General features: G+C 45.9%; 1 protein-coding gene across 2 annotated transcripts; it reads left to right on the forward strand.

The window, feature by feature from the left end:
* The first annotated feature begins 806 nt into the window (after nucleotides 1-806).
* LOC148144096 (uncharacterized) lies at nucleotides 807-14655 on the forward strand. 2 transcript variants are annotated; one of them, XM_087974585.1, is made up of 3 exons: nucleotides 807-927; nucleotides 1880-3356; nucleotides 12924-14655. In XM_087974585.1, the coding sequence occupies exon 2, from the start codon at nucleotides 2216-2218 to the stop codon at nucleotides 2894-2896; it is 681 nt and encodes a 226-aa protein (XP_087830711.1). In that variant the 5' UTR covers nucleotides 807-927; nucleotides 1880-2215; the 3' UTR covers nucleotides 2897-3356; nucleotides 12924-14655. The 2 variants fall into 2 exon arrangements, 1 of the variants encoding a protein (XP_087830711.1); XR_015751385.1 differs by lacking the exons at nucleotides 807-927; nucleotides 1880-3356 and adding an exon at nucleotides 7116-7280.
* The last annotated feature ends 1567 nt before the right edge of the window (nucleotides 14656-16222 follow it).

Consider the following 16222-nt stretch of genomic DNA (forward strand, 5'->3'; position numbering starts at 1 on the left):
AGCAGACAGATAACACACATACGAGAGGGCAGGGTGGGACTTGTCTTTTGATTTGGTGGAAGGTGGCAGGTACTGCGCGCTGTGATCGGGGCAAACACGACTGCAGTAAATCATTCAATCTCTACAGTGTGGAAGTAGGCCAGTCAACCCCTCCGAAGAGCATGCCATCCCGACCCACGCCCACCAGCTCCCTGCCCTGTCTAGAAGTTCCTGCTGGGGGATGAGACTCGGCCATAAAATTAGAGGGAGTAGATTTAAGGTAGAGATGAGGAGGAGCTGTTTTTCCCGGAGAGTAGTTAATCTGTGAAGGGTGAGGGTGGATTGGCCATGCTACATTGCCCCACATGGTCCAGGGATGTGCAGATTAGGGTGGATTCGCCATGTTAAATTACCCATAGTGCCCAGGTATGGCCAGGTGAGGCCTATTCGGGGGGTAAATATCGGGAGGAGGGGAAAGGGGAATGGATGTGGGTGGGTTACCCTTCGGAGGGTCGGTGTAGTGTCATTGGGCCGGGTGACCTGCTTCTACATTGTGCGGATTCTCTGAAGGGAAAGGATTTTTGCAAACTGCGCAGGGCAGTGCGGGCCGTCAATCCGGAGCAGGCGCAGTGCTGAGCCGCCGTTCGCCCCGCCCCTTCGTCTCGTCACGCCCCAACTCGTAGTCCGTCGCTTGACACTTGCTCCTCCCACTGTCCCGGCCTCGCTCCGCCCTCTCACTCTCCTCTTGTCCCCGCTGCTCGCCCCTCCCCTTCCTGTCTCTCCCTCCGCCGCCTCGCCCCATCGATGACGTCACAACGCGGAAGTGTATCTGCTCGGTTCAGAGTAAAACGCTTTTGCTGGGCAACTCCTCAATCTAAGAGGGAGAAAATCTGTTCACTGGTAGCAACTGGAGTGAATCCAGGGAGGGCGCAGACTCTGCAAACTCAGGTATGTGTCTTAATTGCCCGGGTGAGGAGGGACGGAAGAATAGGGTGGGGCTGTTTCCCCAGCCCGCGCCAGAATCTTAGGGGTAACCTTATAGAGTTTTATAAAATCAAAAGGAGCATGGATATAGTAAATAGACATGGTCTTTTCCTTGGGGTGGGGGAGTCCAGAACTAGAGGGTGATTGGTTTATGGTGAGGGTGCGTGGAGATTTAAAAGAGACCTAAGGAGGCAACTATTTCACGAGGTTTGGGCGGGTGTGAATGTGTGTACGGAATGACCTGCCAGAGAAAGTAGTGGAGGCTGGGACAATTACAGCATTTAAAAGGCATCTGGACGGGTGTGTCAATACGAACGGTTCAGAGGGACAGGGAACACGTGCTGGCAAATGTGACTAGATTAATTTAGGATATCTGGTCAGCACAGAAGAGTTTGACTGAAGTGCCTGTTTCTGTATGTATATCTCTATGACTCTGGCTTTCCACAAACGTTTGCCACGTCTGTATGTACAGTTTCTCTCTCTGGTGTCGGTGTTAATACCTTGGTGTCTCATTATGCTCCCCTTCCCGGGGACATTAACCGTTTCTTGAGGTTGTTCCTCAAGAAGCTGCATTGCAGGTTCATCCTGAAGAGGCACACTTTATTTTGCTTTCCAAATCAGACCTGCTCACTCTCAGCATTATGCCAATGACGTGAAAGATATTAACTTTCAGGTGGAGTTTCAGAGAGATAAGTCTTGACGTTTTTGCTTTTCTGCTCCTGTAAGATCCTGAATCAGCACCTTCAGGAGAATTAGTTAAAGTGGAGTGAGAACAGAAGGGGAGAGAGAGAATGGGATGGCACTTTCAATTTTGTGGAATAATAAAAGAAAACAATGTTCACCAGAAAGCATAATCGCTTGTTCTGAATTTCTACCCTGGACTGACAGTGATGACTTTTATATTCTCTTTTTACAGCGTTTGAAAATCAACTGTAACGTCAACTCTCCTGCTCCTCGGATGCTACTTGATGTGCTGTGAATTTTCAAGTGCCGTGCTTTTTGACAGTGACTCTCCAGAGTCAGCAGTCCTCACTTTGGTGTCAATGTCTGACAGTCACTCAATCCATCAGGACCACAACGATTTTTGACTGCGATTCTGTGAGAAGGAGCAAAGCTTTTTGGTTCCTGTTCGAGTACATTTCCAGTATCAGTGGGACTGGATGAGAGACCTACTGTTGCAGTGCACTGAGTGTGGAGCGTGTAACAGCTATACCGCCTGTTAAGAGGAAATCACGGTGCGAAGGGGCTCTACATGCGTTTGTGTGCGGCTGAAGCTTCGGCCATAGAGAAACCTGAGGAATCCCGTCCTGTGGAGAAACCATGGAAGTGTGGTGACTGCGGGAAAGGCTTCTATGTCCCATCTGCCCTTGAAACACATCGGCGCAGTCACACCAGAGAGAGGCCGTTCAGCTGCCCTGAGTGTGGGAAGGGCTTTACCCAGGCCTCTGCCGTGCGGACTCACCAGCGGGTCCACACAGGGGAGAGGCCATTCTCGTGTCCCGAGTGCGGGAAAGCCTTCAGCAATTCCTTCAACCTCCAGACACACAGGCGACTCCACACTGGTGAGAGGCCGTTTTCTTGCTCCGGGTGCAAGAGGGCGTTTAGGCATTCCTCTGACCTGCTGACCCACTGGCGGGTCTACACGGGGGAGAGGCCCTCCCGCTGCCCCGAGTGTGGGAAGGCCTTCAGCAATTCCTCCCACCTGCTGACTCACCAGCGGGTCCACACGGGGGAGAGGCCGTTCACCTGCCCCAAGTGCGGGAAGGGATTTAGTCAGGTGAGCAACTTGTGGAAGCACCAGCGTCTCCACACTGGGGAGAAGCCCTTCAGCTGCCCCGAGTGCAGGAAGGCCTTCAGCAGATCCATATGGGGGAGAGGCCATTCCCCTGCACAGAGAGCGGGAAGGCCTTCAGCAATTCCTCCATCCTGCTGAGACACCAGAGGGTCCACACAGGGGAGTGGCCCTTCAGCTGCCCTGAGTGCAGGAAGATGTTCAGCGATTCCTCCAATCTCCAGACCCACCAGCGGATCCACACTGGGGAGAAGCCCTTCGGCTGCACAGAGAGTGGGAAGGCCTTCATCCGCTCCTCCCACCTGCGGAGGCACCAACGAGTTCATGTGCCATCGCAGGATGATTGAAGGAGCAACAACCGAGTGCCATTAGGAATTGGACTATCAACCCAGTTCCTGGGAGTCCTGAGTTTGAATCCAGCCGCGGCAGATCACGGAATTGGAATTCAGTCTGAAATTTGGAGTTCAGAATCTGATGATGAAACTGTTTTTAGGGTAGGGTGAAATTGCTGAGTGAGGCAATACTTCCTCCAGGTTATGGCTGTACCAAGGATCCAATTACAAAGGACAACTTGGTGATGACCAACAGTAAAGAAAGTGAGGTAGGATGGGGGGGGGGGGGGGGGTGAGAAGTATGCGCGCTTTGACCTTGAGCTGTTTAAAAAGCAGCTACTTTTTCTACACCTTTTTGCTGGGGGGATCTGAAGCTTTAACAAAGTTGGGTCGCAATAAAGATTACCTGAACTTCCCGCAGGCTCAGACTCTCATTGAAAGCTTTGAGCTCCAAGAGGTTTTTTGTTTTAAAGCTGTTCATTCCTTTCAGCCTCCTGCACTAAGTTTTCAATGTTGTGTATCGGGTGGAGCAGTGAATGCGTAGCTAGTATCATTAGAAATTGTAAATTTTTCAGGAGTGCAGGTACTGTGTTGTTTCATTGGCATTGTAAAGTTTACTGGCGGCACTGGGAGGTATGGGCTGTGTTCACTAGAAACGATGTGGCAGTGCCAGTATTGGACTGGGGTGGATAAAGTTAAAAATCACACAAGACCAGGTTATAGTCCAACAGATTTATTCGGAAGCACAAGCTTTCGGAGCGCCGGTCCTTCCACAGGTAGCTGTGGAGCAGGATCATAAGACACACATCTTATAGCAAAATTCATAGTGTCATGCAACTGATGCCTTTTAGAATGGGTTGTAGGTTTCGGTTCATTAACATGTAAATCCAAGAACAACATCTAAGTCATGTTCTTGAGATGACTTATGGTTTTATATATTTTTTTAAAAAGTGACATCTCAGCTCACACAATACATTAAAGTTGTGAGATTCGAGTCTGTCAGTATCCCAATCTTGAATCAGACTAGTTCTGTTTTTAAAGGAGGAATATATAAAATATTACATGGATTGACTGCCTGTCAATTGTGCGCTTTGTGAGCAAAATTGAAAGTATCTGCAAATATAATTCTGCCAATACAAATTCACTCCATAGAGTTGTGTATGTGAGTTTGTGTGAGAGTGCATGTAAGAGTGTGTGCATGCTTGGTAAAGTGTGAGTGTGTGAGCATGTTCGGGTGTGCGTATATGAGAGAGGTATGAATAAAAGCAAGGGATTGCATTGTACTAAAACGAGGAAGGACAGGACTTCTATAGTTAAAAAAGAGACCTGGGAGGGTTCAGATACATAGTTATGCAACCTGCAAAGAACTGGTAGACTGGATGGTTAAGAAGGCATTTAGCACCATTGCCACCCAGACCCACCCCCTTACTTCATATTTCTCATCGCTAATCCACCCTACTTTGCATATCCTGAACAATAAGGGTAATTTAGCATGGCCAATCCAGCCTAACCTACACCCTAATCTAAAAACTACCTTCTCAAGAATGTAATTTAAATGCACAACATTTCTAAGAAAAATCCCAGTCTGACTCAACACTGGGACCCAGACAGAATTCACACCTATTGTTAGAAAAGCTGTGCATTTGAATGACTTTCTTGAGAAGGTAATTAAAAACAAGTTCTGGAATTAACATGCCAAAGAGCAGAAACCCATTCTAAAAGATGAAAGATTTAATCTAAAATTGTTTAATATATCACATCTCCATGACACTGGACTCCTTTGGCTATAAATGCCATGATCATGATCTCATTCTCCACGCCGAACCTGATAAAACAGCAGTGCTCCAAACGTTAGTGTTTCCAAATAAATCTGTTGGTTTATAACCTGGTGTTGTGAGATTTTTAACTTTGTCCAAGGAAACACGTGTTGTGGGACTGGTAACAGTTGTTATTTTGTGATCTGTTCCTCCTGAAATTTCTCCTCTGCGCAGGCACGGGTGAACAGTCTGTTTTTGTGCTTTGTGCGAGATCAGGCTAGCAGCTTTTAAATCCTTATGTTTAGCAGCAAAAGAAAACTGTAGGTCAGCAATCGTATTTCGAGAATGGTACTTCCAGCTCTGGTAGTCCTGTTGGGTCACCAGAGAGGGAGGGAGCGAAGATGTCACATCTAAAAAGCAAACCGAAAAGTTGTTTTGTTTGTTCCGTCAGTTGAGTTGGTTCTGCACTCCGATGAGACTGGATACTGATTTTAATGGATCAGAATTGAACCCGACAATGGAACACCTTAAATTTCAAGAACGTTGAAAGGGCAAATCAAACTGTAACCTTGAAGAGATATGCTTCCATTTCTAACCTTGGGTGATCCAAATGAGACATTGTTACTGATCACTCCATTTCAGAGTGCTGCTCTTTCATCAGCTGGTCGTGGACAGTAAGGTCATGATCACAGAATTTATAGCCAAAGGAGTCCACGGTCATGGAGATGTCCTTCACTAAACAATTTTAGATTAAATCTTTCATATTTTAGAATGGGCTTCTGTTCTTTGGTATGTTAATCCCAGAACTTGTTTCAAAATGACTTCAAGAATGTCATTTAAATGCAGAGCTTTTCGAACAACAATGTCAGTCTGACTCGATATTGGGACACACAGAATTCACACCTATTGTTAGAAAAGCTCTACGTTTAAATGACGTTCTGAAATGGCTGATCTTTAACATTGAGAATAGTTACATTGATATATTCAGAAACATTGTTAAAGTCTGAAAGCATGTTCAATTTTTGAAAAGAGGTGCTGAAATCTTTCTGAAACTTGCATTGAAACGTGCGTAGTTAGGCCACAGCCCAAGACAGGCTGTAAAGGATGAATGGCCTAATCCTAGTTTTGTGAAATTGATTCTGACTATGTAGAAATAGAGTTGTAGAGCACAGAAGCAAACCCTTCAGTCCAGACAACCAAATATCCTAAATTAATCTAGCGACCCATTTGACAGCATTTGGTGCATAGCCCGCTGATTCTTTTCTATTCATGTCTCCAACCAGATGCATTTTTTTCTTCTTCAGCTAACTAAAGCTGGAGAAGCCTGAAATCTTTAAAGGATTTCCTGCAAAACACTGCCTACTGTGCCTACTGTGGCATAACAAATTGTACTGGCTTACACTGCACCCTGACAAGACAGATTTTTGGGAGGAGAACAAAAATTGGAATTCCTACTTAAATAATAATGCTCCTATTTGTATCTCTCAAAGATATTGTTTGCTCCATAAATTTGTAATGGCTCTTTTGTTGAATTATTTTCCTGCGTCCGCATATATCTGGAATCATTTTCTTTTCAAGAATTTTGTATTAACGTTTGCGACTTACTGCTGCCATCATCCCTTCAAGATCATTCCAAATCGTAATAACTTGCTTACTTTCTTAAAAATTAAATCTTATCCCCCCGCCCCTTCTCCCCCACGCCCCGGCCCAAATCCCTTTTCTTATAAAGTGGCTGCACTATTTCGAACATGGTCACGCTTTCTAAATATTACCATGTACTTTTAATTATGAGATTTCAATGTGTCTTTTTAAATATAAAAATGCCCCTTCAAATGCAGTTATGCCCTTTAAATGTGCTGTGTTCCTCTAAGCGCAATCTTGCCCCTCGATATGACTATGTCTCTTAAAGGGTCATTTCTACTTATAAATAGGGCAACGTCTCTTCGAAATGTAGATTCATTTAGATATGACTGGGACATTTTGCATATTAAGATATCCCTTTGAATGTGCCTACATCCCTTTTGAAATGTAATTTTGTCCATTTCAATCTATTTGCAGAAATAGCCCGTTAAATGTCCACGTCCCTTTTAAAATGCAGATTTCCCGCTTCAGGTAGCAGTTGTAGCGCGAGGTGGCTGTTGCTTGGTGACGGTGAGGCTCCCCCGCCCCCGCCCATCCCCCCCGTGCAGACGTCACGCGGGGGCGAAGGCGGTTGGGAGGAGAAGTCGCTCGAGCGGGGAAGCGGCGGGAGGGCGGCCGTTAGGAAAATGGCGCCGTGCGGCCCGGGGCAGACACCCGTCACTGGGCACCGCCGCCTTCCTGGCGCAGCTGCTGTGTCACGGCCACACCGGCCGGCTGTACAGCAGGCAGGAGCCGGTGAGCATTCTGGAGGCGGATGTTCCTCAGTCATTGAAGGGGCAGGACCTGTTGAGAATGGTCAGTGAAGTGTGTGATGTACTGAGCCTTATTAACATGGATATAGTTTGTAATTTGTCAAAGTATACTTTTTATTATTTAGAAACAGACCCTTCGGTCCAACCCGTCCATGCCAACCAGATATCCTAAATTAATCTGGTCCCACTTGCCAGCACTTGGCTCATATGCCTCTAAGCCCTTCCTATACATATACCCATCCAGAAACCTTTTAAGTGCTTTAATTGTAGCAGCCTCCACCACTTCCTCGGGCAGCTCATTCCATTCACACACCACCCTCTGCATGGAAACGTTGCCCCTTAGATAACTTTTATATCTTTCTGCTCTCACCCTGAACCTAGGCCCTCTAGTGCAGACCTTCACCCCCTACACTACGGAAAAGACATAAGAAAGTTGAGCAGCCAGACAAGACGGAAAAGCCACAAAATATCAAGCCAGATGGGGGAAAAAAGTTGTGGTTCCATCTTTTTTTTTCCTATTGGCATTTGGACACTTCAAAATCTGTCAATAATGCCAGCATCACCACTGAGCATATTGCATACGTTCCTCTGTGTCAACAAGCATTGCACATGTTCCTTGCTTTGGATGTCACCCTTGTCCAGGACTGCGGGTGGGTGTTGGGAGAGCTGCAGAACAAGGGTGTGCTGGGAGCAGGGTGGTGAATTGGGGATAGGTGGAGACAAGTAGAGGGTACAAACTGGTTGGTCACTGGGAGGAAGGAATCTGGTTGGGGGCAGGGAGGGGTGGGGAAGAGCCTGGGAAGGGATTCGAGGAGTGGGGAAGGAGGTTATTTGAAATTGGAGAACTCAGTGTTGAGTCCTCCAGGCTGTAGGCTGCCCAGGTGGAAGATGTTGTGGTGTTCCTCCAATTTGTGGTTTGGTTTGTTGTGGCAATGGAGGCGGCCTAAGATGGTCATGTCAGAAAGGGAGTGGGAAGGGGAATTAAAATGAGTGGAGATTGGGAGGGCCGGTCGGCCTCTGCAGATCCAGCTGTGACGCTCGGCAAACCGTTCCCCACGTTTAACCTCTGTCTCCCGAAGACCACAATTGGCAAACACATGGCAAATACAGTACCCCAATGTGAAGTTAGAGCCTTTGCTGTATTAAAGAAAAGCAGAAAAGAGGTGCATTGTTTAAATGGTAACAGATTGGGATATGGAGAAAGTGAGGACAGCAGATGCTGGAGATCAGAGTCGAAAAGTGTGGTGCTCAGTCAACATTCGATGAGCAGGAGAGTTGACGCTTCAGGCACGGGCCCTTCATCAGGAATGACGTGTGGATGTACAAAGGGGCCTCAGCGTCCTTCTACAACAGTCAATGCCAGTTGTCAGGTGCAGCGAGCAATGCAAGTGGCATATTAGCAAGTGGAAATGAGTTCAGAAGTGGGGATGCCTGCCTGCAGTTAGGGGATCATTGAATATATTCAAGGCTCGGTTCATCTGATTTTTGAACAACAAAGAGGAGGATGTTTATGGGGGAAGATGAGAAAATGGCTTTTAAGTCCAGTCCAGAACAGTTACAGAGTCATACAGCATAGAAACAGACCCTTCAGTCCGACTAATCCATGCTGACTGTGTTCTCAAACTGAACTAGTCATACCTGCCTGTGTTTGGCTCATATCCCTCTGAACCTTTCCTATTCATGTACTTATCCAAATGTCTTTTAAATGTTGTTACTGTACCTGCATCCACCACTGTGTCGGGATGTTCATTCCACATACAAACCACTCTTTAAAAAAATAATGCTGCCCCTCAAGTCTTTTTAAAATCTTTCTCCTCTCACCTTCAAAGTTTGCTCTCTAATCTTAAAATCCCCACCCGTGGGGATTGACACCCACCATTCACCTCATCTACCTCCCTCATGATTTTATAAATCTCTAAGGTTACCTCTCAACCTCCTGTGCTCCAGTGAGAAAAGTCCCAGCCTATCCACCTAGATGTAGGTAGATTAATATCCAGTTATGTATGGGACTTTGGTGGAAAGTGGGAATTCACTGCACTGTAGGGATGAAACCCTACCCTATCCAGACATTTCTGCTGGTGGATGAGACTAGGCCACATAATTTGGAGGACTGGATTTCGGACAGAGATGAGGAGGAACTATTTTTCATGGATAGTAGTCCATCTATGGAATTCTCTGCCCAAGGAAGCAGTAGAGACAGCCTCATTAAGTATATTGAAGACACAGTTGGTTAGGTTTTTGCAGGTAGGTTAATTAAGGATAGTTGGGATAATGCAGGGAGGAGGAGCTGAGACGATAGACAGTTTTACCATTATTTTAATGAATGGTGGAGCAGGCTGGATGGGCCAAATGGCCTACTCCTGCTTCTATTACTATGAAACTATAACCCTGCATTTCCCATGGCTAACCCACCTAACCTGCAGATCCCTGGACATGATGGGCAATTTAGCCTGGCCAATCCAAATCAAGGCTGGTGAGCAATGTAGTGATGTGGGAAATTAACATCAGAGAATGATAGAAAGGGGCAAGGAGAGTAAATATACCAGCAATCAAAACTGGATTCTGAAGATCACAAAAATGGAAACAAAAAGTGGTGTGTCTGCATGTGTGCTGCACTGTAACAAAAGTAAATGAATTGTCTGCACATATTGACGAGAATAATAATGATCGGAGACGCCTCACAGAAACATGGCTTCAGGATGACAAGGATTGGATCCTGAATATCGAGGTGTAGTCAAATGGGAAGCTAGGTAAAGGTAGAGGGTTGCCACTGCTAATCGAAGCACTGACCAGAGGGTAGTCTGGTGTCCGCTCTGATTTCAGGTCCTCATTTCTCTGTCCTCTGATCTCCCTGTTCCCACTGAATAAGATGTCAGTCTGTTCTCAGCTCTACTGGATTTCTGCTGAAGCTTTGACCCCCACCCCCTCTTTTTATACCTTCTGGAACAATAAAATATTCAGTCAGTCAATCAAAGCCCAATGCACAATCTCCCAGTCTCCCAACCAACCAGACACAAAAGTGTACTCATAGCAGAGAATCAAACAAGAAAAATGAAACAACATGAGAAACAAATAGGTGCTAGTGCTTAATGTCTGTTCATTAGGAAGCAAACCAGAAATAGGGCTCTCCCAGGATTCTGATTGTGCCCAACTTGAGGATCCTCTCTCCCTTACATCTAACTGTTAGTACCCAGCTATGATTTACAATATTTACATCAGAAATGAAGCATCTTATCAAATAGAGATAGACACGTACAGCACGGAAGTAGACTTTCTCTTTCTCACGCGCGCTTACACACAAGTCCATGGGGGTGAATTTTTATTTGCAGATACATCCTATTTTGCTTAAAAATGCACAATCTGCAGGCAGTCAATACATATAATATTTTGTAAATTTGACTTTGGAAATAGAACCAGTTTGATTCAAGGTTTGGACTCTGACCTCACACATTTAATGCATTGTCTGAGCTGAGATGTCATCTTTTGTTACAAAACCTTAAGTTATGTTGAGAAGTGCCTTACAGGAAGTTGTAAATTTACAGATTAATGATGCCTGCAACCCATTTGAAAAGATGAAAGACTTAACAATCCAGGTTTGCTCAATATATCATTTCAGTGGCAGGACACTGCAATGTTTTTCCATAAATTCTGTCCCTTATGATCTTATTCTCCACAACCACCTGATGAAAAAGTTTTGTGCCGAAAGCCAGTGCTTCTAAATAGCTTGGTGTTATGTGATTTTTAATTTTGTCCAGGTTAGGGTGGATTGGCCATGCTCAAATTACCCATAGTGCCCAGGGATGTCCAGGTTAGGTGCATTTGTTAGGGGTGAATGTAGAGAAATGGGGGTAGGGGAGTTACTTTCTGGAAGGTCGGGTGGACTCATTTGGTCGAGTAACCTGCTTCCACACTGTGGGGACTCTCTGAAGAGAAGAGATTTCTGCAAACTATGCAGGGCAGCACAGGTGTCTCCATGTGAGTTTGTGCGTGAGTGTGTTTTTGCCTGTGTGCTTGCTTGGTGAAGTGAGTGTTATGGAGTATCAGCCTGTGTGAGGGTGAGTATTGGGGATGTGTGTGTGTCAGAGAGTATGTGCATAAGAGAGGTGTGGATAAAAGCCAGGGGTTGCATTTTGCTAAAACAAGGAAGGGCAAGAGGGTCTGCAGAGGCTGACCAGATGTCCCAGTCACCGCCCATTTTAATTCCTCTTCCCTCTCCCTTTCTGACATGACCAGCTTTGGTCTCCTGCATTGCCACAACGATCCAATCCACAAATTGGAGGAACAACACCTCATTTTCCACCTGGAGTTGTCTAATTTCTCCCCTCCCATCCCCCAACTCCCTTCACAGCCTCTGCCCCTCCCATTCACTCTTCCCTGCCACCAACCAGATTCCTTCCTCCCATCATCAGGTTGTACCCTCTGTCTTCACCAATCCCCACTTCAACACCTTGCCCCCAGCACCCCTTTATCTGCATCTTGTTCTACACCCATTCCCCATCCGGAAGAAGGATTACACCTGAAACGTCGACTTCTCCACCTCCTGATGCTGCCTGGCTTGCTGTGTTATTCCAGCCTCCTGACTGTCTATATTGTCAATCGAGACACAGACCTGGACCAACTGTTCCAGAGTCTGTCCCCTCCCTGGATTCACTCCCTTTCCATTCAGTTGCTGCAAGTCAACAATTGAACCCCAGAATGAAAAATAAATTGAAAAAGTGGGTGAGAAAAGAGAGTATTGTACTCACAGATGTTGGACAGAGGAAGAAAGTTGCAGTCTGGGGTGAAGCTCAATCTTCATTCAGAGAGAGGAGCAGCAGCTGTAATCAAATAGACAGAGTCATAGATGTACAGCATAGAAACAGACCCTTCACTCGAACCTGTCCATGCGGAGCAGATATCCTAACCCAATCTCGTCCCACTTGCCAGCACCTGACCCATATCCCTCCAAACCCTTCCTATTCATAAACACATCCAGATGCCTTTTAAATGTTGCAATTGTATGAGTGTCCACCAATTCCTCTGACAGCTTACTCCTTAAATGCACCACACTCTGCATGGAAAAGTTGCCCCTCAGAATTCTTATATCTTTCCCCTCTCACTGAAAACCTATGTCTCTAGTACCCCCCCCCCCCCCCCCTCCTCACCCCTCCGCTACTGACTCCAAGGAAACCACCTTGTCTATTTATCCTATCCTTGCTCTTCATAATTTTATAAACCTCTATAAGCCTCTGACCCTCCAGATAAAATATTCCTGGCTTACTCAGCCTCTCCTTGTAGCTGAAACCCTCCAACTCTGGCAACAGCCTTGTAAATCTTTTCTGATCCTTTTCAAAGTTTCACATCACCTTTCCGATAGAAACGAGACAAGAGGTGGATGCAGCATTCCAAATGTGGCTTAACCAATGTCCTGCAAGACACAACGTGACCTCCCAACTCCCATACTCCATGCTGTGACCAATAATGGAAAGTATACCAAACACTGCCTTCACTATTCTGTCTACCCGAGACTCCATTTTCAATGAAGTATGAACCTGCACTTCAAGGTCTCTTTATTCTGCAACACTCCCCTGTCAGTTCTGCCTGGATTGCTTGACCAAAATGTATTTCTCTAAATTAAACTCCATCTCCCATTGGCCTATCTGATCAATTCTAATTTATAGTGAACTCTTTTTCTTTCATTCCACAGAAGCTGAAAGTCTCCATTCCTTCATACCCTCCTTTGATGCTGCCTGACCTGTTGTGCTTTTCCAACACCACACTCGCGACTCTGATCTTCAGCATCTGCAGTAGTCATTTCTCCAACATTTCCAGAGTTTGCCCCTCCCCCCTCGATTCACTCTCTTCCGTTTCAGTTGCTGCAAGTCAACAACTGAAGCCCCGAATGAAAAATAAATGGAAAAAGAGGGTGAGAAAAGAGTGCCATACTCACAGATGTTGGACAAAGGAAGGAAGTTAGTCTGGGGTGAAGCTCAATCTTCATTTAGAGAGAGAGGAACAGCAACAACTTCAGAAGGACATGGTCCACCTTCCACATTCAGACAGTAGGGGGGCTCTGATTGGCAGGAGGATAAGTTTCCTTCCAGTCCGCCAATGCTCCCCATTGGTCCATGAAGGTCGTGAGCCGTTTCCGGGGACAGCGACGAGCATGCAGTTTTTGCTGACATCGGCTAACCCGCACAGACCTTGCTGACACCGAGGAGCATGTGCAGTATGCTCTGGAGATGCTGCTGTTACTGACAGATTTTAATTGGTCAAATGCCAATAGGGAAAAAAAAGAGTAGAGCCACAATTGTGTCCTCCTGTAGCTTGACGTAACCGTACATGCTTGTCGCTATTTTTACTATTTGTCTTACAAAATAATGAGTGGTGTCGGTAAGTCTGAATAAGGTCACCCCTCAACCTCCTGCGCTCCACTGAAAAAAGTCCCAGTCTCTCCTTATAACTCAATCCCTCCAGTCCTGGCAACATCCTGGAAAATGTTTTCCAAACCCCCTCCAATAGTATTCTTCCTATTACACGGCGACCAGAACTGTACTCAGTACTCAAAGTGGCTTCACCAACATCCTGGACATCCTCAACATGATGTCCCAAATCCTATCTCAACGGTGTGAACAATGAAGGCAATGCTGCTAAATGCCTTCTTAACCATCCTGTGTCCCAGCAATGCACCTTTCAAGAACAATATACCTGAAAGCCACCATGTCTCTCTGTTCTACAACACGACCCAGTGCCCTACCATTACCTGTACAAGTCCTGCCCTTGTTTTAGCAAAATGCAACCCCTCGCTTTTATCCACAACTCTGTCATAAACATGCTGTCTCTCAGACACACACACACACATACGCACCACCCACCCCAACCAAAATACTCACCCTTTTACAGACTTATACTCCAATCACACTCACACTTTACCAAGCATGCAACACGCAAACACATACACACACACACACACAGATAATAGTCTATGGGGTGAATTTGCATTTGCAGATACATTCAATTTTGCTCAAAGTGCACAATCTGCAGGCAGTTAATCCATGTAATATTTTATAAATTCCTCCTTTGGAAATAGAACCAGTCTGATTCAAGCAAGAGTAGGATACAGACAGACTTGAACCTCACACCTTTCATGCATTATATGAGCTGAGATGTCACCTATTTTTATAAAACCTTTATAAAACCATTTGAGAATGGGGACTTAAAAGTAGTTCTGGGGTTTACATATGAATGAACGGAAACCTGCAACCCGTTCTAAAAGATGAAAGACTTACTATCATTCTAGGTTTGTTCAATATATCCCTTCAGTTGCATGACACTGATCTTTTGCTATAAATTGTGTCTTCTGATCCTGTTCTACAGCTACCCGATGAAGAGCAGCGCTCTGAAAGCGAGTGCTTCCAAATAAACCTATTGGACTATAACTGGTGTTGTGTTTTTAACTTTGTCTACCCCAGTCCAACACTGGCTCCTCCACATCATTTCTAGTGGAGACAGCCCATACCTCCCGGTGCTGTCTGTGAACATTATGATGCCGATGAAATGACGCAGTAACCGCACTCCTGAAAAATTTACAATTTCAAATGATATTAGCTCGTCATTCACTGCTCCATCTGATACATGACATTGGAAACTTAGTGCAGGAGGCTGAAAGAAATGAGCAGCTTTAACACAAAAACCTCTTGGAGGTCAAAGCTTTCAACTGTACCATTCAAAATCAGAGACAATTACACAGAGTGGTGAACTTAGCCCAGACAATCACAAAGGTCAACCTCCCATCTATATAACCCATCTATCAGGCCCACTGTCAAGGAAGGGCCGCCAGCATTCTCAAAGACCCATCACAGCCTGGCAATGTTTTTCTTCAACCTCTACCATCGGGGTGGATAGTACAGAAACCTGAACACATGCACCAACCGGTTTTGAAACAGTTCCTACCACACTGTCATTAGAATACCAAATAGACTCTCAAACTCTTAACATTCACCTGGACCTGTGTTTTTGTTTTTGTAGCTGTTTATTTATTATTTACATATCTTTGCTACTTAACTCTGATCTGCCTGTACTGCTCACAAGACAAAGCTTTTCACTGTATCGCGGCGCACGTGACAATAAATCAATTCAATGAGAGTCTGAGCCCTTCAGTAAATTCAGGTAACCTTTACTGCGACCCAACTTTGTTCCAACTGCAGGTCTCCTCCAGCAAAAAGGTGTTGAGAATGTAGCTTTTTCTTTTGAACAGCTCAAGGCCCAAGTGCTCACACTCCTCCCACCCCCCAGTTTCTTTACTATTGGTCAGCACCAAGCTGTCCCTTTGTAATTGGATCCTTGGTACAGCCTTAACCTGTATTGCCTCTGTTTCCCGTCTGTGTTGGAGACTCATCGGCGCAGTCACACCGGGGAGAGGCCGTTCTCCTGCCCTGACTGAGTGAATCCTTTCTCACAACGGCAGTTTCCTTCCCTAAAAAGGACATGATTGAATCAGATGGGGGTTTTCTCCAGCTCCCCCCACCCATGAAAACAGTTTCATCATTAGATTCTGAACCCAGATTTCTGACCAAATTCCAATTCCGCCATCTGACTCAGCGGGATTCGAACCCGGGAGTCTCCGGAACTGGGTTGATAATCCAGTCAATAACGGTACTCTGTCATCGCTCCTTTAATCCCCTTGCGATGGCACATGAACTCTCTGGTGCCTCTGCAGATGGGAGGAGCGGGTGAAGCCCTTCCCAAAGTGAGAGTAGTTGAATGGCCTCTCCCTGGTGTGGACCCACCGGTGTCTCAGCAGGTTGGAGGAATCGCTGAAGGCCTTCCCACACTCGGGGCAACTGAAGGGCCTCTCCCCAGTGTGGACCGCTTGTGGTTCAGCCTGTCTGAGGAATGGCTGAAGGCCTTCCCGCACTTGGTACAGGGGAAGGGCCTCTCCCCTATGTGGACCCACTGGTGCCTCAGCAGGGCAGAGGCCTGGGTAAAGCCCTTTCTGCACTCAGG

This window comes from Chiloscyllium plagiosum, unplaced genomic scaffold (assembly GCF_037043375.1).
Source record: "Chiloscyllium plagiosum isolate Xiang-an unplaced genomic scaffold, Cpla_swu_hap1 HiC_scaffold_27, whole genome shotgun sequence".
Classification (NCBI taxonomy): domain Eukaryota; kingdom Metazoa; phylum Chordata; class Chondrichthyes; order Orectolobiformes; family Hemiscylliidae; genus Chiloscyllium; species Chiloscyllium plagiosum.

What these genes read in the sequence shown, in the direction of transcription:
- LOC148144096 (XM_087974585.1), top strand. Translation starts at nt 2,216, where the DNA reads ATGCGTTTGTGTGCGGCTGAAGCTTCGGCCATAGAGAAACCTGAGGAA.